We start from the raw sequence: 25,900 nt of genomic DNA, 5'->3' as shown, positions 1-25,900 counted from the left end.
AAACAGGTCACAGTGCCGGAGAGCTGCAAATCACGTAGCCGGGATGGGGGCGAGGGGCAGAGCAAGAGGCAGGGGACACCATTCACTACTTACATCGAAAAGCAACATTCTTGCCACCAAACAGAATGTGATTGAAGTCTTACAGAATTATTTAATATTGGCAATGTGGACCTCGGTATGGTGCTTTTCTACTGTGATGCAGTACTGATCAGTCGCTGTGACACCCACAGCCCTTTCATGCCCATAAAAGTATAAACATCTTAAATCAGTCAAAAAGCTTTAAATTAAGGAATAGAAGGTCACACAGACAGTCACTATTTAAAGATATTTTCTACTGCGGCTGATCTCACGCACATTTTGTATTTTTTGGCAGCCAACTACGATGGCAACTACGAAGTTTTACTGAAGTGCCCTGAAGTAGTACATAACTAAGAAGATATATCATTTTACCTACCCAAACATGTCACCAAAACAAAATTAAACTAAAACAAACTCCAGCAGTCTGCAAGCTGTGCTCATGGTGCTCTAAACAGCTGTCTTCCACTGAATTCAAGGCTCATCAGTTCCTAACTGTTTCAATTGTTTCATGGAGTCACTCATGCTTGTTTTGAAATTTTGGTAGCGGAAAATGAATATTAACCAGTGGTGACGGTAAACACAGCTGTCAGATGAACACCTTCCTGTAACCATGAAGGCTTCAACCACTGAGGCCCTGAAGCCAAACATCAACAGATTGACAGAGCAGTCAGGCATGTACCAAACACAGAAAGTCATTATATAACGTTTTATGGGATTTTCCACACAGAATTGGAGCTACGGAAATTCTTTATTGTTTTTTCAACAGCCTGGTTGTACAATTTGAAAACTGCTCCTAACCCTAAAGCAGAAGACTGCTGTGAGATTACTCTACCACAGGCCAAAAGCTAAACAGTCTTATGATGGACGAAAGACCAGCACAGTGGCTTGGTTGCTAACATGTAGCTACATCCTTGCAGGTCTGTGGTGCTGATTCTTGTGTGAGCGGAGTCTGCATGTTCTCCCTGTGTCTATGAAAGTTCCCTCCAGATACCTTAATATCCTAAGGATATGGTGTCTCCCTCAAAATGACCTGGTGTGTATGTCAGTCTGTTCTGGGATAGACTGCACCCATCCAGCATGTTGCCCTGTCTTCCTGGCTTTTTGCAATCCCCCCCACCCCATTGAATAAACAATGGATCTATTTTTCACTGCATCCACTGATCCAAGGTGCATCTGATTGGGCTGGATGAATTCACCCCCAGATGATGCAATGTGACCAGATCAGAGTAAAGTTCAAACAAGTAAAGGCCCAAAAACCTTTATGAATGTCATTGCACATATAGGGTCTGACACAGCACTGATGTTTATATGTAAATCAGCAAATGTAACACATAAACAGACACAGGAAAGTACACAGGACACCACCACACGTGGGTGCAAACATCACATATCATTCATCGCAGAACCTGGCCCCGGTACCTGTCTCTGAGGCCGAGACGGATCGGACTCCCTCCTCTTGGGGCGGGTGGAAGGCAGTGTGTGGCAAGGCGACTGGCTGGCATGTTCGGGGGGGGCCTCTGGCTTGGCCTCAGATGCCGAGTGCCCGCGGCCATTGCTCCTGCGGGACGAGTCCTCCTCAGCCACAGTGAGCATGGCGCGGCCCCGGAATTCACGAGTCCTGGGGCGCACGGCCACCTCGGCGCCCAGGCCGCGCCTCCTGCGCTCCTCATTCTCCTCAGCAAGCCGCAGCTCCTCGGGCTCCTCGTCTGTGGTGCCGGAGGTGGTGGGCTCGGCGCCCGGCTGGAAGTCCTTGAGCTCGGTCTCCTTGTCAATGATGACCCACTCCTTGCTGTCAAAGTCCTCCTCCTCGGCCAGTGGCACGGAGCGGATGAAGGCGTTGCTATGCGCCTCGTGGTCCGCTGCCGACACCTCCAGACGCCCACTGGCCTGCCGCTCACCCTGCCCTGCATCCACGGAGAGCATCTGGGCCGGTTGGGAGGAGTACACCTGGCGTGACGGGGATAGCAGGGCGTCCACACGGGACCTGGCACAGAGTGACCACCAGGGGGGCGTCATTTCACACCCAGGACAACAATCCCAAAACTAATCACACTTTAATTATGGAAGTAATACACATCTGAGACTGTTCAGAAAGAGGGATGACCCAGGATCATACCTGTTTTATGAATGTCTAATTGAGAAGTTGTTTTTCTATGAAATCCATTAATGAATATGAAAAATCAGTGTTTTTATCCTAAAAATCTTTGTTAATTTTATGTGAATTTTCCATAATTTGTTAAAAACAATAATATCAGGTTATAAGTTCAAATACAAGGCAAAACAGGACAGAACAGCACTATAACTGGGCCCCTGCCCTTGAAACGGGGCTGCACTCTGTAGACTTAAGGAGCCACACATGGATCTGCAGGTCATATGGTGGGAGGGTGTCCAGCTCGGCCCGCCGCCACTAAGCTGTCCTCCCGAAACATCCGGAAGCAAAATAAGCCGCGGCTGGCAGCCCTCCCCCCCAAAGGGTGTCTCAGTCATTTGGGAGACACTGCAGGGGGTGGAAAGAGCCAGGCGGGTTTGCGCTAATGCTCCTGATCTCCCGCCATACACAGAACACCCTCCCCCCGCTCATCTGCAGACAGCCTGAGGCTGCAGACGGCCTCCCCAGCTTCCACCCCCCACCCCCCGCGGACCCCTCACTGTTAACCTATATTCCTCACCACCTACCTACCTGTATAACAACAACTTTGTGTACTAAATAAAAGCAGTTTTTCTTTTTTTTACAGTTACAGTTGCCTCCAGAGTCTAGATCCCTCTGCCTGTTTGACCGCTGTCTCCGACCCCTGTTTATTTGATGAACAAAAAAAAAACTGCAGAACTGCAAATATGTTTATATGCTCACATTGTACTGAAAAATTCCCAGTCTGCCTTCACTCACAGCTACACCACAAAACCTGCTCCAACCGCAGATGTCAGTGATGTACTGCTATCCACTGATATACAAACTGCAGTTCAGCTTTTGCTGTGATTGGCCATTTCTTCTTTAAGTTGTCCTCAGATAAATCACTGGAATTAAATTCAGAAATGTAATAACTGCACTCTGTTGCTGTTCTAAGTGGTAAAATACAGAGTTGCATAAGGATCTGTTTCTGAATCAGTATTATTTGTTCCAGAACGATATATTTTGGGATCAGTGTTATTTGTTCCACAGGGATCAGTTTTGGGATCAGTCTCATCTGTTCCACAGGGATCAGTTTTGGGATCAGTCTCATTTGTTCCACAGGGATCAGTTTTGGGATCAGTCTCATTTGTTCCACAGGAATCAGTTTTTGAATCACTCTCATTTGTTCCACATGGATCAGTTTTGGAATCATTCTCATTTGTTCCACAGAAATCAGTTTTGGAATCACTCTCATTTGTTCCACATGGATCAGTTTTGAGATCAGTCTTATTTCAAAGTGATCTGTTTTGGGATCATTATTATTTGTCCTTTGTATGGAGTTAATTTAGTGCCAAAAGTACCAATCAAAATTTTGAAAACCGCAAGCAAATCATTAAGTATCAGAATGAAAATTTGTATTCCAAATATCAAAAAAGTCAAATAAAATAATTTTATCCTTCTTCTTCTCTAATTTGTTTTGCTTTTGGAATGTTTTTCTTTGCTTTTGGGATTTTTTTTTTTGCTTTTGGAATATTTTTCTTTGCTTTTGGATTTTTTTTTTTGCTTTTGACTTTTGGCACTGTTTTAACGGGTGGGCGGGCCTTAGCAGCTTACACGTCTATTGGTCAGCTGGAATTTGGAGTGAACACGCCTTTAACCATCTGAGCACGTCCACTCCATGACGCATCAGAACATCGCAACATAGCGGGAAGCTCCGGAGCCAGTTTACAGCATGGAATTGCATCTTTGTAGTTGTATAATAGTGTACTTTTATTAGGAATCTGTGTATGCAACACATATTTCGCGTTCATAAAATGTCACCAACCCATCCAATTCAGTAACTTTCGCTATTCCACCAACGCGCTGACCAGGGAAGTTTCTAGCTATTGAAAAGATGAGAGGCTAAGTCAAGTTTACCTGGGGCACCGCAGTTAAGTTAGCTTCATATTCGATATTCAGTTTTCAGGCTTTAATAACATTTAACGGAAGTAAGGTGGGGCGTTTTAATGTCAGAATCTTGATGTCCAGTACACAGACAACGATGCACACCGATTCAAACCATTTCGTGATTTGTGCAAAATCGTGTTAATAGCTAATATAATAGGCCCTGTCAGCTATAATGACATGGTGGTTTAGCATTTTGGGCTCATGGTGACTGTTGCACACCCCTTTCTTTCCCAGATTGCTTTACATACGATTTTTAATTAATTTTTGAATGTTCGAAGGTATCCGTATAATGTGCAATGGGATAATACATGAATGGGTTAATAACTTTAAAACTAGATAAGACAGGCACACATCTAGTGAAGTGTGCTTTGATCAGTGGACTACAGGGAACAATGCACACCCCTTGGATTTTCAGATTATTTTTGTCTGTAATAGTTACTAATTATTATATTGCATCCATTTAAAGTGCAATGGAGCAACACACTATAAGGGGTTAACAGCTCTGAAACAATTTTAAAATGGGACAGCCATGTCCTATGAAGTGTGCCTTGATCAGTGGACTCTGGAGGACAATGCACACCTCTTGCATTTTCAGAATAACTTATATACATATATACAGAATAAGTTATTAATTAGTACGCTGTATCCATATTATATATGGTCGATACCCGATATAATCATGGGCGTCGCCGCCATTAAATCTCAAGGGGACGTGTCCCCCTCACATTCCATAATTATTCGTTTGGACCACCCCCCCCCACATTTAACATAAAATATTAGTTTTATGCCAGTGCGTCCCCCTCCCCCCCTCACATTCAAAATGCTTCTGACGCCCATGGATATAATAGAGATAACACATATTAATCAATAAATAAGTTGTAAAGTGTGATTAAGGCAGTGCACCGTACGTGGGACAAAGCAAATGTACCGCAGCTGAATTGCTTGATTATGTGTTTCGTCACATTTAATACATTAGCAATAAGCTTTAGTGTGTTGCCTCAATGACATGTAATATGGATACAGCGCACTAATTAATACCTGTTAGAGAGAAAGTTATTCTGAAAATGTAAGGGGTGTGCATTGTCCCCCAGGTTCCCCTGATCAAGGCAAACTTCAGCTGGAAGCTAGAAGCTTTAGCTAGAAACTCCCTGGTCAGCGCGTTGGTGGAATAGCGAAAGTTACTGAATTGGATGGGTTGGTGACATTTTATGAACGCGAAATATGTGTTGCATACACCGATTCCTAATAAAAGTACACTATTATACAACTACAAAGATGCAATTCCATGCTGTAAACTGGCTCCGGAGCTTCCCGCTATGTTGCGATGTTCTGATGCGTCATGGAGTGGGCGTGCTCAGATGGTTAAAGGCGTGTTCACTCCAAATTCCAGCTGACCAATAGACGTGTAAGCTGCTAAGGCCCGCCCACCCGTTAAAACAGTGCCAAAAGTCAAAAGCAAAAAAAAAATCCAAAAGCAAAGAAAAATATTCCAAAAGCAAAAAAAAAAATTCCAAAAGCAAAGAAAAACATTCCAAAAGCAAAACAAATTAGAGAAGAAGAAGGATAAAATTATTTTATTTGACTTTTTTGATATTTGGAATACAAATTTTCATTCTGATACTTAATGATTTGCTTGCGGTTTTCAAAATTTTGATTGGTACTTTTGGCACTAAATTAACTCCATACCTTTGGTACTTCTACACGGGAAGGTCATTCAGACACATGAAGTTAATTTTCACTAATTGTCTGAGAGCATCTATATCAAGTGTCTTGTCGTGTCATCTCCTAATTCTGAAGACTATTTTACCAAGCTGACCTTATCACAGAGGCAGGTCTTTCAGCAGAAACCAGTTAACTAATGTTAACACGTTATCACAGTCATGCCTCTGTGAGCTCAGAAATACTGCAAGTCTTACAGAACAGATAACAATAATAGAAATATATAAATATGTCTACAGGTGATTACACCACTGCAATGGTTTACAGTACAGATCACACACCATCTTTAGCAAATTAAAAATGCAACACAATTTTGAACAGAAGCTGAAAAATGTGATCACATTGGATCACATCATCACTGGTTTCCCAAGAAATTCAGACCAAATGTTAAAATGATTCTCCATCCTTTTATGGGACAGAAAAGCCTGTGTCCTGCTTATCTAGCTCTGCAGGACATGGAGAACACTCTCAGATCACATGATGCAGGCCTCTACCACAGCTTGAGAATACGAAAAGTCAGCCATAAAGCCTTCAGCTATTGCACTTACAGGTAATGGAACAGTCAGCCAGACAACATAACGGATGCCACCCAGACTTAGGATTCAAACTGACATATTACTTCACTGCAGTAGTCTACTTTGAGTTTAGCTTACTTTAAATAAATCTAGTGCCACTATATGTATGTCTATCATATATCAACATCAATACATCAATATCAGAGCATTAATCTTTCCATATTTTGGGTGGTATGCAGCTCAGCAGGTTAGTGGTCTTTGCCCATGTCCAGAAACTTGTGGGCTCAAATCCCAGGACCGGCAGAGTAATCATATCATTGGTGGGTTCTTGAGCAAAGCTCTTGGCCCCAACCACTCCAGGGATGCTGGCTGACCCAGCTCTCTGACCACAAATGTGTGCCACCTGGGATAAAAACGTCTGCCAGATAAATTACAAGCGTACCTGTACTTTGTTGCTCTGCAGTGTTAGGTCCGCTCACATTAACCTATGATCTGCTGATGCTCATCATGCACCATATAAAGAAACAGCACTGAAGCAGCTCCCAAGGGCCTCACCTTTGCCCGTGGCCCTCTGGTCGTCCCTCAGCCGCGGAGAGGTGCTCGGTCTCAGGGCTGTTAACCCGCCGGTGCAGGGGGGAGCGGGCATTGGCCGAATCGCTGGCCGCCAAGCGTACTGGAGAGGTGGGACAGCCCCCTCGGCCAGCTTCCTCCTCGAGGGTGCCCTGCTGCGGAGACACAGGCATCATCGTGCTCATGCTCGCATGCACTTCTGAAGGACCCATATTCACCCTTCGCTTTACTTTCTCTGTAACATAAATATCTCTTACAAAATATCATAATATTACTTCAGCAGAATCCTGATACTTTCAATTTTAATAACGCTCTGTGCTAAATCTACTTAAAACAAGTGTTTACAATGTTTCTAAAATATGTTACAGATTAATAAAAAAACTGCAACATGTGTAAGAATGAGTCGGAAGATGAGCAGACCCATGAGGTATGGGAAGGACTGGGTAATGCCAAAAGGAAGCTGTTACAGAGCCACAAATACACAAAGGACACAAAGCAGGTGCTGGGGTGTGGGGCGCCCCCTAAGGTTGGATTTAGGGATGGATATCACTGATTTATATGGACCAGAAGGAGTGAACTGGCCAACTGAATGAGTGCACTTATCACCTAACTCACACTGCCCTGGGATGCCCTATAATACATTTATTTTTAGAAATATTATAGTCCAGACACCAATAGTATCAATAAGCATTTAATATAAGGAGGTTGGTGTAATATTACTACTCTCCAGACACAATTCAGAAATTTGCAACACTACACATTTATGCTGTATTAATATGAGGTGTCTTAAAGGCACAGTGCTCTTTTTTCCACTGGCTGTTATAGTCTCCACTTTACATGGTTGAAGAAAAGCACCTTTCCGTTGCTGACCCTGAGCTTGTTGCGGTTGATGTCGGTGTCCTCCCAAGCCTCTCCCTCGGCAGGCAGCTGGCCGTTCTCTCCGTGACGGACATGCACCATGGGCGGGGCATTGTCCTGGTCACTGAGGTGCTCGTCCTGAACGACGTCCTCGGTGTTCTCCCTCTGAAGGTCTCCAGGGATTGGGGTCACATTGACAACCCTGCAAACAACGGGCAATCATTTCTACATTATAATAGAATGCAACAGTCAGCTTGACCATACTCTTTAGACTGCATGCACACAGGGATCGATATAAGCATACTAATCATTCAAATCAGGACAGTAAAATTCAAAGTGTCATTGTCTCAATTATACAGATAAATTTCTGTACAATGTACTAAACCTGGTCTTGGCTATAAGCCAGAATACAAAGCACAGAGTTTACAGTACATAAAATTAATAGATGAAAATTGCAACATAGTAAAATTCATTCCAATTGCTCTTTTGAGATAATATCTAGGGGTGGAATGGTGGTGCAGTGGTTAGCACTGTTGCTTCGCACCTCTGGGACCTGGGTTCGAGTCTCCGCCTGGGTCACGTGTGTGTGGAGTTTGCATGTTCTCCCCCTGTAGTCGTGGGGTGTACTCCGGTTTCCCCCCACAGTCCAAAGACATGCTGAGGCTAATTGGCGTTGCTAAATTGCCCTTAGGTGTGCATGTGTGAGTGAATGGTGTGTGAGTGTGCCCTGCGATGGGCTGGCCCCCCGTCCAGCGTTGTTCCCTGCCTCGTGCCCGTTGCTTCCGGGATAGACCCCGGACCCCCTGCGACCCAGTAGGATAAGTGGGTTGGACAATGGATGGATGGATGGAGATAATATCTAAACCAGGGGTCTTCAACTCTGGTCCTGGGGAGCTACTATCCAGAAGGTTTTCCATCCTACCTGGCAACACCTGTTCTCAGATAAATACCAGGAACAGTTATGGTTCATTAGAAGCCAGGTAGACAGAAAACCTACTGGACAGTAGCTCTCTAGGACTGGAGTTGCAGACCCCAGATCTAAAGAATACACACTGATATAAAAACAGTCATGTACTAAAAACACTACATAATATAAATAATATACTTCTTGAGTAATGCTATTCTGCTGTGAGAGTAAGTTTGCATGTGTGGGAGTATATAAGTGCAGTTCATTGTATCTGTTATAATTCTAATCAATTAAAAATTTCAGGCATCAGCAGGACTCAGTGAAACCCCGTAGTGCTGCCATAGTCACAGGGGCGTATACAGGGGTGGGGCCACAGGTGCAACTGGCCCCAGTGTGCCATCTCCCCTGTCACTCACAGATTCAAAACATATCATTGGCTAATGAAAAGGTTGGCCCCTCTCTATGAATCATGGCTGCTATTATGCCTCCCACCATTAAGGAATCGTAGAATCACTCCTATATAGTCACACAGATGCAGTATAAATGCATAACGCAGGGTTGTGCCGCCCTAATGGCCTCCGGGTCCGGCGGGGCAGCGCTCACCCCACCATGGCGGCCGTCTGCCTTGTGTTCTGCTGCGGCGCGGTGGACATGCTGGTGGAAAGCAGGGCCTCACACTCCCCCTTCTCCCAGTCGAACGGCTCGTTCTCCAGTATTATTCGCTCCCTCATGCTGTCATCAAATACCGACATTAGAAGCTGTGAAAAATATTAAGTAAATTAGATGAATAAGTGACAGACAGTAGAGCTTTAGTGCATCGCTGGCAGATTCAGGTCCTGATTAGGCTACTACGTTCATGTTTATTTCCAAATGTATGTTTTTTATAGGTGAACTTATATAATACACATATATAAATTATATAATCTCCCTGCTGCAGGACATCATAACTTCATAAGCTGTAAAGGAAGTTGATTTTTAGAGAAAACATCACAGAACTGCATTGAGAGTGTGACACATTGATACATTGCAGGCTGACAAAGGGCCCAAAGGAGCATGAATGATTTAGAGGGGATGTCCGTTCCCCCCTCCGCGGCACACCCCGTGCTACCTGCATCATTCTGTGAGTGCACAGCTAATTTTTGTTGCACCATGAATGTTCCAGCTCTAGACGATATGTCACTTGAAGTTAGCTGAATTACTTTACCGTGACAGCTTCTGCCCCCAGGACATGAACAACGAGAAATATCTCTGGACTGTGGAAGAAAACCCACATGCCTCAGGGATAATCAGAGGTGGATAATTGAGGTGCACAAAGTAAAAGTCCATGCCAGGGGTTTGTTTCAACCAACCAGCTGAGTACTCTGTGGCTGTGACCCTTTACTCAGCTGGTTGGCTGAAACAAAACCCTGGTCTGGAATTTTACTCTGGATCTGAACTACCCACCTCTGGGGAGAATGTGCAGAGGTCACACACACAATGTGCAGATTCGAACCCAGGACCCCAAGGGGTGAGGTGGGAGTGCAAACCACCAAGCAACCCCCAATGGGATATGGCAGGTAACCAAGTATATTTCTGAAGGACACCAAAAAGGCGGAGTGGTACCTGGTAATCCGGTTTGGTGAAGTAATCGAGGCTGACGACATGATCGAGGAACGTACAGAACTCAGTGGGCATGTGCTTCAGCAGCACCTTTTGATCGTATCTTTCTTTTATTTGGCCCACTTGCTCCTGTTAGAACATAAACACAAACACTCATTACTGACATTTAAATGACTTTTAAGTGATCAGATAAACAGGTAAAGACCTGGGCCGGTATGCATAAAGCTTCCTAAGAATGGTCTTAAGAATGGTCGTACACTTTGACTTAAAAGTTAAAAAAGCTGCTAAAAGTAACTTTCAGCAAAGTCTAAGCCCAATTCCTAAGTGCTGACGGAGCCAGCATTTAAGTGTCGTGAAATGAGGACTACAAATAAAATCCCGCCCCAAATACTGAGTTCAACCAATAGAGAAGCTGCACGGTGAATATATTAGTGACATTAAACCGTTAATGTAGAGCTTTATACAACATACCTTTTTGTGATCATACCTTTAATTCGTTGTACGAAAATCTACCTAGCACACCACCAATCAATTTCCACTAATAGATGCACATGTAGTATACATTATGGGTCAAATGCAAAACTCATAGCAAGACATTGGATCCTAAAAGAAAACCAACTAAAAGAAACTCCGTAAATGCTGCGTCACCTCGGACAATGCGTTCATCAGAGGAATGTGAAAAAAGGTGGTATAATGTTCTATTGACCTCGCGAAAGGAAATCACAGTTTATAAAGCAAGCATGCAAGCTACAGGTTTGTGTCATTACTTATACTGCTCTTATGACCCTCGCTATAATAGATGATGATGATAATAATAATTATTATATTTTTCCAGTTGCCAAAAACGTAGCATCATTATCACCTTCAGATCAACTGTAAGTGCATTTTTAGGTAACGTAGGAGATTGTATCCGGTTCCTAATTAGGTTGGTAACAAAAAGAATGCCCTCATGATCGAGCCTGTACCTTTTTATCAATTCATTATTGGCGTACGTCTGCAGTACGCCCTTTCTTTGACGGAAAGTGCGCGGTCTCCGTCTTCGGGCGCGTAGTGCAGCTGCCGTCATTCAACTCCTAACTGGCTTAGGAGTCCTCTCCAGCTCTCTTAAATAATTTAGGAGCTGAGACCAAGTCTTAACACTTAAGAATGTTTATGCATGCCACTCATTCTTAAGTCTGGGAGTGGGAGCAAAATCACGTCACTCTTAGAATTGTGACGCATTTAATAGTGAAATTTTACTCTGAGAAGTTTTATGCATACCGGCCCAGGTGCTCGTTTATTAGGGAAGCTAATATTCAGCTATTGGCATTGGTGCGCTGGCATGGAAGTGTGCACCAGATACAATTTGGAATGATCTCAGGGCACATTAATTCTAACATCCTTATACCCGTAAAATCCAATTTATTCATATACAATTATTAGTAGAAGCCCTATGCCATTATTATTTAAAAATGTGAACAATAATTTTTGAACAATAATTTTATATTTAGATTGATTCCCCCCCCCCCCCCCCCAACTGCTTCTCAAGCGCAATCTCTCTTCTCCAGTTCTCCGCTACTGTCAGTGGCCAATTCTCTGCACGTCTCGCGGTCAAGTCTCGTGCGACTTGGAGGCGTGTCTGGCGATGCATCATACTGCATCGTGTTGAATCAAATTGTGTCAAATCCCACTATATCGCAATAGGAGTGAATCATATTGTATCGCATTTGTAGTTGCTTAATACATATCTTTAATCTATCAGATTGTTAGGCAACTTGCACCGAGATGTGAATGGCATCGGCCTCAGTGGGTGGTCTAGTATACTTACCTTATCTTTTATTTTCCGCCAAGGCAGCTGGCCAACCACAAACTCTACTAGCATGTAAAACAAGGACCATAAGTCGTCATGGCGACCCATCTCCTGGTAGAACAAAAAAAAGGAAAGATTAATGTTTTGAAAAAGAATGGTGTCTAAATTAAACTCCAAAGCAGCAATCATAGGTAAAATCCCACATTCTGAGCTGTACACCTTTCACATATTTCAAATGATAATATTTCACTATTTAACAGCATTCGCCTAAATGTGACCTACACTTATTTCAGAAAGAGTTCAGCACTTTGAATAAGTGCAATTTGCATTACATCACAATGCTTTGAAATGGCTTTATTTTGCACTAGAAAGTATGTCAAAGAACGTCCAGAAATATGTTGGTTTCATTATATAAATATATTTAAAAAATAAGAACAAAAGTAGATTTATCTAGTCTATTACACTGTCACAGTTTTTCTGCTAATTATGGTGCATGCTCTAGGTGACCTCCCTCTGAACAGGAAGTTCAGATTATGGGTCCTACTCAGATTGAGCAGCACACTCTGCTTACAGCTTGTTCGCTCAGTTCAGTTGCTAGACTTCTCTTCCCTGGTTAACAGAGATGATTCTCTTCATTGGAGTTCTATCTCTAGGTCTGTCTCTCTTCTTTGCTGGTGTGGCATTTGGATTTGTGGTTCTGTTGCTCTTGTCTTGTTTCTACGTTTCCTGGAGTCTTGCACACATGGTGTTAGTTTGAGGCCTGTCTGTAGGCTTTGTAGTATTGTTTTCAGTTCTTTCTTTGCATTTCTACTCCTCGGCTACTGTGTTGAAATTCCTGTTCCTCCTGTACTCCATGTTCCGGAGCCACACAACCCATTTCCTGCGGTGCTATTTGAGACAGATTCACAAACCATTGGTTGTGATTCCTGCCATTAAAGGTGTTAATGGTCCAGTTCATGATGTTCCTTGTATTTCCACATTTGTGTAAGTTGTGGAATAAAACGTTTTAATAAAGTCATTAATTTTCAGAAGCAGTTACTTCTTCTTGGGAGTGTCTGTATCAGCTTGGTAACAGCTGTGTTAACTATAATCTTCAGATCTTTCCATATATTTTCAATAGGACTGGTGCATGGCCTTTAGTTGAGCCACTCAAGGCCTTCCTGTTGCTTGATTTGGAAGTCTAGGCTGTCTGATTCACCTTATTGTCCTGTTGGACTCTGGAGTGGCTTCTGTTAAACAACCTTCTCATACAGGCTAGAGCTGCAGTGCTGCAGAGGTCATTCTTCTCCAGATGCTCTCTCCACTCAGCCATGGAACGCCACTGACTTCTCACTCACTTTTCTAACTTGCACTCTGCCTTGGACGGCCAGCTCCAGGAGAATTCTGGCTGGATCATTCTCTTCTTTTGCTACCGATGGGTGTGAAACAGTAAACCGTGGCTTTTATATTTTGTTCTGTTAGCCAACTCTTTCATACCTTGAGGGGTATGAATGTGCCTGTTCCTTCATATAAAAATATCTCCATGTATCATGGATGTTTGCCATCATAAACAGGCAAATCTTTCAGAAAGGACAAAACTGTGCTCTGAGTAACTTTGGGGAAGAACATGTATTTTTTCTTTACATCATTCTCCAGGTTGTCACAGAGATGAATCAACAGCTCCCTTGGTTTTCATGGCAGCATCTAACTGTACACTCTCAGAAGTGGAACCTTACAGAGGGGTCATGTGAACCCATCTAGTCAATCAAAGGTGACATTAATGCCAACCGGGCTGAACCTGTGCTCATATTATCAGCATTATAGCAAAAATGGTATTTGAATGTTCTACATGTATTGTGTGAATTATGTGAAAATTAAGTTATTTAAAACAAGAATAAAAGAAGCTATTAAATTTATACAAAATTAAATTTTGTCTAGGGGTGACTACTTCATGAAGTTGCTAGATACATCGAACTATAAAATGATCAATGCCATGTTTGAGTGTGTGTTCAATATTATGTATAGCACACTGAGCCATACAGGAAGGCTGTACAGTATGTTAACATTACAGCACTCTCATGATAATTTGCTAAAATACCCTTTTAAAGGCATTTGCCGAATTCTTGCTTGACAACATTAAATCCTAAGTTACTTATAAAAGAGTATAAATGTTGCAGAGATTGATGGGACATTAAAAAGATTAAATGGATTACACCAGAGTCCCATTTATATAAGATTAACCACACAAATGGATTATAAACGAAACCGCCAACAGTCATGGTACCATGAAGAATTATAAATGTTTGACTTTTTTTAAATTTTCCATTTCATAAAACTTTAATCAAATCACAAAAAACTCTTGATGGGGCCATTAGGAAGATGAACTGAAAACTGTTTTTAATATCATCAGCGTAGTAACCGCCCGTGAGTTTTCAAGACAAACAGAATAAAGAACAGCACGTGTAGCAGAAAGAGCACGTCTGCAGTGCCTACCTTGTTTTTATGGGCATTTACTGAGGCATAGCGTACAGTCCCACGGAATCCTGCTATAGGCCTGGGCTGAAATCAGAAAACAAAAATAAACAATCAATACAGCCCTGTAGGCACATGCACACACAAGCAATCACTAATATTAATACAAAACAAATATGCACACACACAGAGTAGGGCTGCTATGGTACACATACATCGTTTTTGGGTCGTATGCACAATGAAACGAAGGAAAATAATTATTGACATGGGTGGAATCTAAATTTATATTCACTAATTCTGGCTATAAGTTAGTTACATCTACTGCCGATGACATTCAGTATTTATCAGTGGTTAGGAAACATTTTGGTTTCCAAATAAATTACACCAGTACTGGAGAGAGAGTAGCTGATTAGACTGTCGGTTTTGTTATACCAAACTCAGATATGTTGCAGAAAACACATCCAACCTGCTAACTTATTTGTGACTATCATGTGAGTGTGTGTACGACGGGAGCAAGACGGAAAACAACCTCTGCATGTTAGTCTCTCTGTAGCATTTAAGGCGCTTTTGCCTGGAAATTTAGACTACAAAATAATTATGGCTGTGGGGGTGTTTATCGCTACAGATATATGACCATGCTCTGTAGCAGAGAACACAGTATTTAGTTCATTATGATTATTATGATGTTTATATATATATATATAATGAAAAATAATGAGCAAAGAAAAAGGTATTTTGAATGGGAGGTTCAGCTTCAAAACTCAGATGGGTCAAGACCAAACATACAGTTACTGTTGATGTGAAATAAGTTACCACCTAAGTACATCTAGTCTTAAATACCATAGCAGGCTGTGGCTCTTCTCAGAACGACAGACGCATTCGCATTTTCATGTCTTAACATATGATAATACTTTTGTAAATATAAATTATTTATTTATGGGTTAATATTATTTTTCATTTAAGTATTTCAGCTATATGTGAATGATGCGATCCGTCGCGCACTTCTGAGATGTCTTAACAGCATAATTTACTTTTTCATCAAAGTCATTCTCTGCAAGAGTACATCTCCGGTGAAATGGTATGCTTTCTTCTTTCTTGGATGTAGGCTTATTAAGTTTATTGGGATTCCTAATTTTCATATACTTTTCGTAGTAAATCGTCACCAAGCCTTCCCTGATCTTCGTAAAATTATTATATTTTCTCAGATTTACATATTATAGCCAGCTGATTTCAGGACATTTTGCATTGCTCGGTCAGCACAGTTACAAGTAGTGAAGTGAAGGGCAGACAACTGCGGAGCCAAACGAACTTGGATGAGGGTGTAGACTATCGCTACAGAACTGAACGATATTGTGATATTAGTCACCTTTGCGCTGTTATGCGTCCGAGTGATTTAAAACTGAGAGCCCCCTCCCCCAAAATTGTTTTTCTTTATTGTTTTTGTGTTAAATGCATATATACCGATATTGCATTAAAAATCATAGCGAAAACCCTCTTCTCTATCCATTGGGGTTCTTTGTAAATCTTAAGTCAGACATTTAGGATAAAATGGCTTTTTGCTTTAAAAAGGTTGCTAACCTCTGATCTGTACTTAGTTATATGACTAAGTAATATGTAATATTTAGCAGGTCAACGTGCTAATCTGTTGTTGGGCTTGAGTTTTTCTTAAGTGATGAAGGGTTTCTGATGACCTTTGGACAATCTTTGTTGTTGCTTATTTTTGGTGATTGATTTCCAATAATAAATGCATACATTTGCATAAAGTAATCATGACTTGCCAACTCTAATATTGACAAGAAAATTAACACCTGAAAAAATCCCTTAATGGTAAATGTTGAATAAATTCATGATTTAATTTGTGATTCATTTGTGATTAACTATGGACAGTTGTGCGATTAATCATGATTAAATATTTTAATCTATTGACAGCCGTAATATATATCTAAGTTTTACATATTTGTTTTTACAACTTATTGTTTATAGCATTCAAGTAAGTAAATCTTAGGTTTTGCTATTCAGACATGTCGAGACACATTGCTTTTGGTTTATAACTGTTCCTAATTAATTGTACTTTAATAATAAATATTTTCTAAACAAATTCTGTTTTCCCTGCTGTACTGAAACTGCACTGAACCGTTAACCCAAAACTAAGGTTTGTACAGAACTGTAAATATTGTGTACCGTTCCACCCCCAAAATACAATATAATTCAGAATGAAACACTCAGTATTCTGAGTATAGTACACTGACACAGTGCTGGAAAAAAGTATTTCTTCTATTTATGTATGTCACTTGTTTTGGATCTTCAAAAAAATATATGTATAAGACAAAGACAACCAGAGTAAATACACAATACAGTTTTAAAATGGTAATTTTGTTTACTGAACAGCAAAAAGGTTATCCAGCACCAACCAAGTAAAGGTCTCTGCAGGCTGGAGTAGTGGGCACGTCGAATGGTCTGTGGGCATGTTGAAAGGTCAGTAGGTGTGTCGAAAGGTCTATGGGCATGTAAAAAGGTGGGTCAAAAGGTCAGTGGGCATGTGGAAAGGCCAGTGGGCCTGTCAAAAGGTGTGTGGGTGTGTCGACAGGAAAAGTGTGTGGTGAGGTGGGTGAAACCCTATGTGTAGTTTCCATTGCACTCTCTGGAAGTATGCCAGTAAACGCAAGTAAGCATAGGAAATGTCTTGCGCTATATGAACCAATATGAAACAAGCATTTCATTATAGATGTCATTGCTTGACCTACAATATGTCTGGTGAACGCCTGGTCTCTATCTGAAATAACATTTATTGACAGTAATTTTGGCTAATAGATATAAACTCTTAACACACCTGTGGCCTGTACTACGAAGCAGGGTTACTGGCTTATCGGGGTAACTATCGGGGTCGGATTTAAGGTACCACAGTTTAAATGGACTTCATATTCGTTCACTTACATTTCGCCCAGACTACCTTAAATCCGACAAGTTACCCCGATAGGATAGCAACCCCGCTTCGTAGTACAGGCCACTGCTCTATTGCACACGTCACCTTTCGACACGCCCTCTACTCCACCCTGCAGAGACGTATGTCTCGCACCAACTGTCCCTGGAAGACATAGTGAGACTCAAGCAACCAATTAACCAAATTTAATAGATGACTAAATTCAATGACACTAGACGTATCCAGCCTTGATTACTGCCAGGCTGTTGAATTTAAACATCACTTAACCTTTTTCAGCAATGTGAAATAGGCTAAAAAGTCTCAACCATCAGCATACTATGCTGCGATCAAAAGAAGTCCTGAGAAAGAGAGGAGAAAGGAAGTTAACGAATTGTACACTGGTTACAAAGCTATTTTTAAGGCTCAGCGACTCCTGTAAACCACTGTGAGAGTCACTGGCCCAATTTCAATGTCCTTAATCATGAAGGTGTGTTCCCACCAAGTCTGTGAGGTCTTAGGGCTGTCCCACTGTCAAACTGTCAAGTACATGAGGGCTCTCTCACAGGTATTTTGAACCTTTTATGCACACTTTCTGTAAGTCTGCATATTTGTAGACTTTGCTTGAGGGAATTACTCACAATTTGAATCGTTGTCGCATGAGACACAGGGTTATCAGGGGAAGCCCAGAAGCGTACTGTTTACTGTTGCTGTATTGACAACAGGATTAAATTGATTATTTGAAAATTACCTCTCATCCACTCTGTATGCCAAGAGCCTGGAACATGTTCAGATTAGGAGGATGATCCATTGACTGTCTTGACCATGAAGAAAATGCAAATCACAAAATAAAATTTTCCAAAACCACAACAGAAACACGTTTTGGCATTGTCAAGGCAACGTCACAATGTGCTGGCCCATTCCTGTTCATGCCATTTCATGCCCTTGCAGCCTCTCGCACTCAGTCACTTACCAGGTCACGTCAGTTAAGTCTGGAAGAGTTTAGGAATTAGGTCTTAGAGGGGGTATTGGGATTGGGCCATTATCTGGAACAGTGGTGAACCTTCCCAGGAGTGGCTGGCCTACCCAAATTCCTCCGAGAATGTGCTGAGTCTCATCCAGGAAGACACAAAAGGGGAGTTCTGCTTATGCAAAAATGTTGAGGGCAGAATGAAAAATGACTTGTTCAGAGAAATAACCAATCAGATCGTAGAGGTAGTGGGTTCAAGCAACTAGAGGAGGTGAGACTAAGATATCCTATTGTGTGGGTCCACCACCTTTAGTTGCTTGGACCCACCTCCTCTACAACCTGACTGGTTATCTTCCTGAACCAATAATTTTTCATTCTGCCCTCAGAACATTTTTGTGTAAGTGAAATTCCCATGAGCCAAAAGGACCAAGACTAGCATCTATGGAAATGCAGGCCACGATCGGCTCAGGTCATTTAAGAACTGTATTTTGTGTTTACTGAGGTTGTCTTTGTCATATAAATTGTTCTGTTTGAAAATCTGAAATAATTGTGACAAATATGCAAAAACAGAAGAAATAAGGAGGGGAGAAATGGGTAGAAATGCAGTAACAATTGTATACTCAACATTCTTCATGAAGAAACGGTGGTAAAGTCAAAATTGTTCCAAGGCCCTGGACCCATTCTAATTCTGATTAGCGCTCAGCAGTGAATGTGTACATTGCCCTTTGTACAGTGCACGGAGACATCCCTGAGACGGCTGTATGTGCGGAGCCCTGCTGTCCCCCGGGCTTGAGGGAACAGGACGAGCGGCGGGTGCAGTCCCTGCCCCGTGTGGCGCAATCGATGGAACTCACAAACAGCAACAGTACTGGACTGTGACAGGGATGGAAGCAAGCAGGAGACGGATGGAACGAGTTTCATGCATGCTCTAAAAAAAAGAAAACAAAGAACAAAAGGAAACTGTAAAACAAAACCAAACAAAACAAAAAGTCAGACAAAACAAGTTTACAAAAAAAAAAACCACATGATGTATACGCAGCAGTAAAACTTATCAGTAATGTCTAGGTAAGATAAATAAAAATGGCATAGTATCTCCCTATAACTTAACTTATTAAACATTTAAATTTACTCATTTAGCAGACGCTCTTTTCCAAAGTGACATACATATAAGAATGCTGTATATATAAACAATTATTCTGTGATCAGCAGAATGATTTCACCATGTATATATTTGCATATGCATGTGCATGTGTATGTATATAATATTATGACCACCCCCATGTGATGTGAATAATGTTGACCATCTTGTAAAAAGGTCTGGGGTATATTAAGCAGTAAGGTAACATTTTATACTTGTAGTCAATGTGTTGAATGCAGAAGAAATGGGCAGGGATAAAAATCTGAGTGACTGTGTCAAGGGCTAAATCGAAATGGCCAGAGCATCTCTGAAAGGGCAAAGCTTGTGGGGTGCTTCTAGTCAGCAATGGTGAGTATGTGCTGAGAGTGATCTGAGGAGGAAAAAAGCATGACCTGCCAACAGGGTGCTGAGTGGCCAGGACTCATTAATGTGGGATGTGAATGAAGGCTATCTCATCTGGTACAAATCAAGAGAAGAGTTTTTGCAAGACACCGGCCTTCTCGTAGAGGTGGTCATAATGTTTTGGCTCAACAGCGTATGTATGTATATGTATATGTGTGGTTTAAAAAAAATCATGCTTATTTTCATGACACAATAAAAAGAAAAAAATGTTCATGTTAACCAGAGGCGGCACTCTGCACGGGAAGTCCGCCTGGGCCGCTAAGCGCCCGCCCTGTAGGTGGCGATCTGCGCTCTCCACCCCCCCACCTCCGGGAGTATCGGAAGCTGGACGCCTTCCTGCTCCGCAGCACAGCCGAATGTCCGCGTCCAAATCCGTGCCGAGTCAAGCCGCACCCAGAACCGACAGCTGATGCTATTTTAAGCATGCATGCAAAGCCCCCACACAAATGTTCACTCTGCGAGGGAATTAAATCATCCCCGAAACCATGAAACATTACCCTACGCATTTGCAACGGAGATGCTGACTCTGCGTGGTCGTGTATGATGCACCCTTCCTTATTTCACGACGTTCATATTTTAGTCAACGTAAATTTACTGTAAGCATCAGGGTGACAAGCAGAAAATAGATCCTGCAAACCACGACGTTACGCACATGATATCTACAATAAGCGTGCCTGCTGCTACGAGCAATGTCGCTCCTGCTATGATTTATTATAGTTTTTTTTAATCTGATTACAGGCCGTTGTCTGCGGCGTTACCCGCACCGCCGGCCGAGGGTAGCTTTCCCCACGGGTGCTGTGTCACCGTGACCCGGGCGGAACTCCGGCCGTGACACCGCTGGGCGGCCAAGAGCCGGAGATGTGCCGCAGTAACGCCGGGAGACGGGTCGGGATTCTCCGTCACAGAGCAGCAGCTGAGTCAGCGCCGGAGGGAAACAAAAAAAAAGACGAAAAAACAGCGCAGCCCGCTTACGCATACAGGTGCATTAAATATTAATGGAATGCAGCTGCAGCCAGCTGCGCGGTGCAGGGAAGCTGGCCGGGAGGCTTCATTCATACGGCTGATGTGTATCGGCAGCGGGTCTTCGCCTGGATCCCCGTGGTCGCGTAAATCGAAGTTTTAGCGATACTGTTTAAAAAGCCCTTGCAAGACTTTCTGAAATTATAACATTAATAAGACGGTGTCAGATTTGAGGTTATTCAGAAATTCATTAATTCATTTGTGACTTACGTGACGTTACATTTTGATTAGGGGGGTGCAAGATTAGATTCTCCGGAAACTCAATGTTGAAGTTTTAGCTCTGTAACTGCAAGTGATTTCGATATCCAAATAACGAAAGAAACTATGTTACTGTTAAGGTAGATCTTCAAATTCCTACAAGAACCAGAAGATCTCTGAACATGCTATATTTACAAGGTAATATTTTTAAAAGATATCCTTGCCTGTGGAATGTTTCCCATAAAATCACCAAAATGTAACAATTTCTGTCACCCACCACGTTTATAGCGATAAGAATCTTTAATAAATGACGAGAGAAAGGTGAGCATTATCAGTGAATAGCATGTTCCTTATTAAATGGCAATTTCCTGCTTTTTATTATACCTATATACAGACATATATATTCAGGATATGGAGCTTACAGGCTTATAAACTATACACCGTGATGAAGGACTGGCATTATAAGAGGATGAAATCATCGACCAGCAGAAGGAAAACAGTAACACTGATATTGACGCTAAAATCAGAAAATGCGAATCATCTACACATCATAACCCGTGCTCTGGTGGCTCAGTAGGTAGGTAGTACTGTTGCCTCACACCTCTAGAGCTGGGAGTTTGAACCTCACGTCCAGTCTTACCATGTGTGAATGTGGGAGTCTCGTATTGGATTGGGATCCTATTCTGGCGGTAGTCCAGCAGTGTGCCCTATGCTGCCAGGGATAGGCTCCATCCCCCACCCCCCCACCCCAACCACATGGTTAGGAGATTGATTGGATGGGTAAACTGCTCTCTGTGTACTCCCAAAAAAATCTTGAGAAATGTCTCCTTAATGACACAGTGCATTTCTTTTGGGTAATCAGGAAATTATCTGTTTATGGATGGTATTCACCCTTAAGACATATCCTACGTATATGGGATATAATCCGACAGAGCTGTCAACATTTCACACCAGTCAAACAGATATACACAGCATCACCAGAAACCCGCACACACAATGTCAGCTAAAAATCATAAACTGTGATATTAAAAGTGTTATATTTATATGCAATTAACAGTTCAATTTTTTTAAAAAAAAAACATTCATATAAGACTTTCATAAAGGCCAATCTCGGGGTCACACTATAGCCCCTCGCCTCCTGAGTTAGGGGTTTAAATCCAACCGCTCTCTAAATGCCTGCATGGAGTTTACATTAAATCCCGCCCACAGTCCAAAAACATGTGCTTCAGGTGAATCGGAATCTGTAACCTGCCTGGCATGTGTCACTGCAGGAATGTGTGTGTTTGTTTTGTGCGAGGTTGGCGTCCTGTCCAGGTGGTGCCCTCCTTCCTGTTACCGGTTCAGGGTCATAGCGACCTTGTACTGGCTGTGGAAGATGGAAGAGTGGCTGTGGGTGATAACCTGCTTCAATAGGACCATGGTCTGATGTGCCTTTGTGCAAGTATAATATCCAGATTTAAATACAATCACTGCTTCACATTCACGAAATTTGAGGCAGAAGATCCCCATGAATGTGACAAACCGGGAATAATACTTGGCCACCCCTAACCTCAGCCCATAACAGGCTGTTAGGCTGAATGCTACCAAGAAAAGTCTACTTATTACCAATTTCTCAGCAGCTACTACTGTACTGTATACGCTGCATGTTAAATTGCTTTGTCATGTCTTATCTAGACCTTTTTATATAAAATACAAACCATCTAAATTATGCCCTTGTTTGGACACTGTTACTGCTGTACGGACTCATTATTAATAACGCAATGTTACCGGCATTGAAAATCTACCGCAAGAAAAGATTTCACGGTAACAAAGGCAGTTAACACATGAATGAGGCTGGTTGCTGAAACAAATGATGCACGGCGTAGCTAAGCCAAGACTTTTAATATTAATGATAAAGCATGCACTTACACTAATAAATGTTATTAGTGATCCAAATCATCTTCAGTATTTTTTGGCTTATGTGTCATCTGTAATCTTTCAGCAAGCTCCATAGATAGTCTTTTAGTTGTTCACAGCCAACTCGCAAATAACCAAAGCCGTGAATATCAAGTCCGTCAATATGAAGAGGTCACTGTAATTGCCTTTTTGTATTTCATTCTGTATTTCTGTTCATCTAATTCTGCATATCTCAGAATAATTTTTTTTAAACAAAATAATTCCTTGGGTTTATCAGTGGAATGTTTGCCCCATCGATAAAGCCTCTGAATAAATAAATACCTCTGCTCATTAAGTGATTACTTGATGGCTGCATTTATCTGTGAACATGCCATGTACAATCCACATCTTTTTCAGTTAGAACTGGAGCAATTAATAGTGCAATGAGCTTATCAATACCAACTGGATTTATATTACACTAGTGTTTCTCAACACGGTCCTTGGGGACCCCCATATGACGCAAGTTTTTGCTCCCCGCCAGCTGCCTATCAGACAGTTCACATTTTTGCTTTCTACAGGAAGCTGGAAGGGCGAAATAACATTAACTGTCTGAAGGTCCCCGAGGACCATGTTGAGTCACTGTGATAGGCCACTGCTGAAAAATCTCTTGGTAGTTGACTTAACCCTACAACTCAGGGGGCCTGTGATAGGTTTGAAGGTAACTAGTCGTCAGTAATTAATTTTGCTTTTTACACCCTCAGATAATCTGGGATAGGAGGTAATGGGGTCGTGACCCTAGTGGTAATAAATCTATCTAAGCTCAGATCCCAGCATCTATTTTGTTTGATTTGTTTAAGGACAGGAGGGATAAAATAGGTAACATCCATTCATTTATTTTCCAAAAATGTTCACCCATTAAAGGTCACAGCAGGCGTGTGCCCGTTACAGGGAGCGCGGGGCAGGAGGCAGGGGACACCCTGGGTGTCACGCCAGTTTGGCGACCATTATAATAAGTGTGTCAGGAGTTGGCCCTCTAGGGAGCATCCAGTCCAAATTCTGCTTCAAAGACATGCTGCTGCAGGCATGATTCTCCTCCACGGCCAAAGCCACCCCCTAACAGTCTCATTCACTAACACCTGCTGTTACTCAACATATTCAGGTTCACTCTGGATCTCAAGCTTGCCATTCTGGTTTCATGTTTTTGGGATCTTTCTCCTTTATCTGTTTCTCGATTGTGGATTTGGATTTATGGTTTCGACTCTGCTTTTCCGAATGAGCTCGGTGTGGCAGATTCTGGCTGCAGTTTGCTAGATCCCACTCCGGGTCCCAGTCTCATTGCCTGCACTTGAGTCCCATCGAGCTGCTTCGTCTGCGCAGCTCAGAGCCAATAGCCCTGTCACTACTCATATCATCCTAAATAAATACAAATATCTGCTTATCCTATCAAAGAGGGGAAAAAGAGCCATAAGACCTGGCACCATAGCTGTGTAAAGGCTGCCACATGCCCATTTTCACAGGATTCCCATCTTCATAATAAACCTTTTTTTTTAGTCATCTGGATCCATACTGCATTTTCTGACAATCTGCTATGGCACTGACTTTAGACATCCATCCATTTTCCAACCATTTATCCCAGTCAGAGTCACAACTCGGTCTGGAGCTTCCGGCCCAGGATGAGGTTCCAACGCTGCGCAGACATCTAATCAGTAATGAGACACCATCTCACCCAGTGGCATGTCTTAGCACCACCAGAGAAACCCTACATGACACGGGAAGAACATGCTCACTCCATACACATACAGGCACGTTTGTATCCATATCTTTGGGACTCTCCATCCGTTTATATGGGGAAAATCCTAATCCCAACATGATGACCTTAACCCCTACCCAGGCCTAACCTTAACCATAAGTAACCAAACAAAATACGAGACTTCTGGCATTTTTAGTTTTTTGATTGCAGTCACAGATTTTCAGAAAATTGAATTTCCTCTTGTGGGGACCAAAAAGTAGTTCCCACAACATCAAAATAATAGGTTTTTATCACACTGGGGGGACATTTGGTTCCAACAATGGAAAATATACAGTACAGAACCCACACACACAACAGAGATGGGATTCAAACCTGCACCCCAGGAGGTGTGAGGCAGCAGTGCTACCCCCCATCTTCAGATATCATGGACTGAAATAAAATACAACATAAAACAACTTGTGTACAAATACATACTACAGCTTCCAAATACAGTCAGCCCTCCGTATCCGCAGGCTCCACATCCGTGGACTCAACCAACCGCGGATCGAAAATATTTGGGGTGAAAAAAAATCCAGAAAGTTCCAAACAACAAACCTTGAATTTTCCGCACACCGAGCATTAAGCGTTGAATTCATGTGAATGATGTGTTGTGTAGTTCTGGGTGTTGGTGAATGTTAACACATTGCAGGCGCGAGCGCGCGCGCGCGTGTGTGTGTGTGTGTGTGTGAGAGAGAGAGAGAAAGAGAGAGAGAATGAATGTATATTTTCTCCATCTATAATTATATTTTCTATATGTACTATGATAATTGTGTCTGTATTAAACATGTCATTAAATCTTGTCATTATTCCCTAAAAATGAGTATAATAACCATTAACAGAGCATTTACATCATATTAGGTATTACAAGCAATGTAGAGATGATTTAAAGTATATGGGAGGATAAGCGTAGTTTACATGCAAATACTGCGCCATTTTATATATGGGACTTGAGCATCTGTGGCTTTTGGTATCCAAGGGGGTCCTGGAACCGATCCCCCATGGATCTGGTGGGCCGACTGTACTATATTCTTCCCTAGTGAAGGAAATG

The 25,900-nt window shown here is 42.1% G+C and overlaps 1 protein-coding gene across 5 annotated transcripts in view; it reads right to left on the bottom strand.

The window, feature by feature from the left end:
• Nucleotides 1-25,900, bottom strand: part of ttbk1a (tau tubulin kinase 1a) — a 42,478-nt gene that overhangs the window by 4,783 nt on the left and 11,795 nt on the right. For 2 of the 5 annotated variants that reach the window (XM_023830384.2, XM_072703346.1), the window contains 7 exons: nt 14,565-14,630; nt 12,111-12,203; nt 10,307-10,432; nt 9,308-9,462; nt 7,795-7,999; nt 6,925-7,094; nt 1,498-2,062 (listed from right to left, as the gene is read on the bottom strand). In XM_023830384.2, coding sequence (XP_023686152.1) covers nt 1,498-2,062; nt 6,925-7,094; nt 7,795-7,999; nt 9,308-9,462; nt 10,307-10,432; nt 12,111-12,203; nt 14,565-14,630 — 1,380 coding nt within the window. The remainder of the gene's footprint in view (nt 1-1,497; nt 2,063-6,924; nt 7,095-7,794; nt 8,000-9,307; nt 9,463-10,306; nt 10,433-12,110; nt 12,204-14,564; nt 14,631-25,900) is intronic. The other 3 variants (XM_023830386.2, XM_023830387.2, XM_023830388.2) reach the window with 3 other exon arrangements.

The sequence above is a fragment of the Paramormyrops kingsleyae genome, chromosome 20, assembly GCF_048594095.1.
Source record: "Paramormyrops kingsleyae isolate MSU_618 chromosome 20, PKINGS_0.4, whole genome shotgun sequence".
Lineage (NCBI taxonomy): Eukaryota > Metazoa > Chordata > Actinopteri > Osteoglossiformes > Mormyridae > Paramormyrops > Paramormyrops kingsleyae.
Note: the sequence above shows the minus strand (reverse complement) of the source record. Positions and strands in the feature narration are given on the sequence as shown.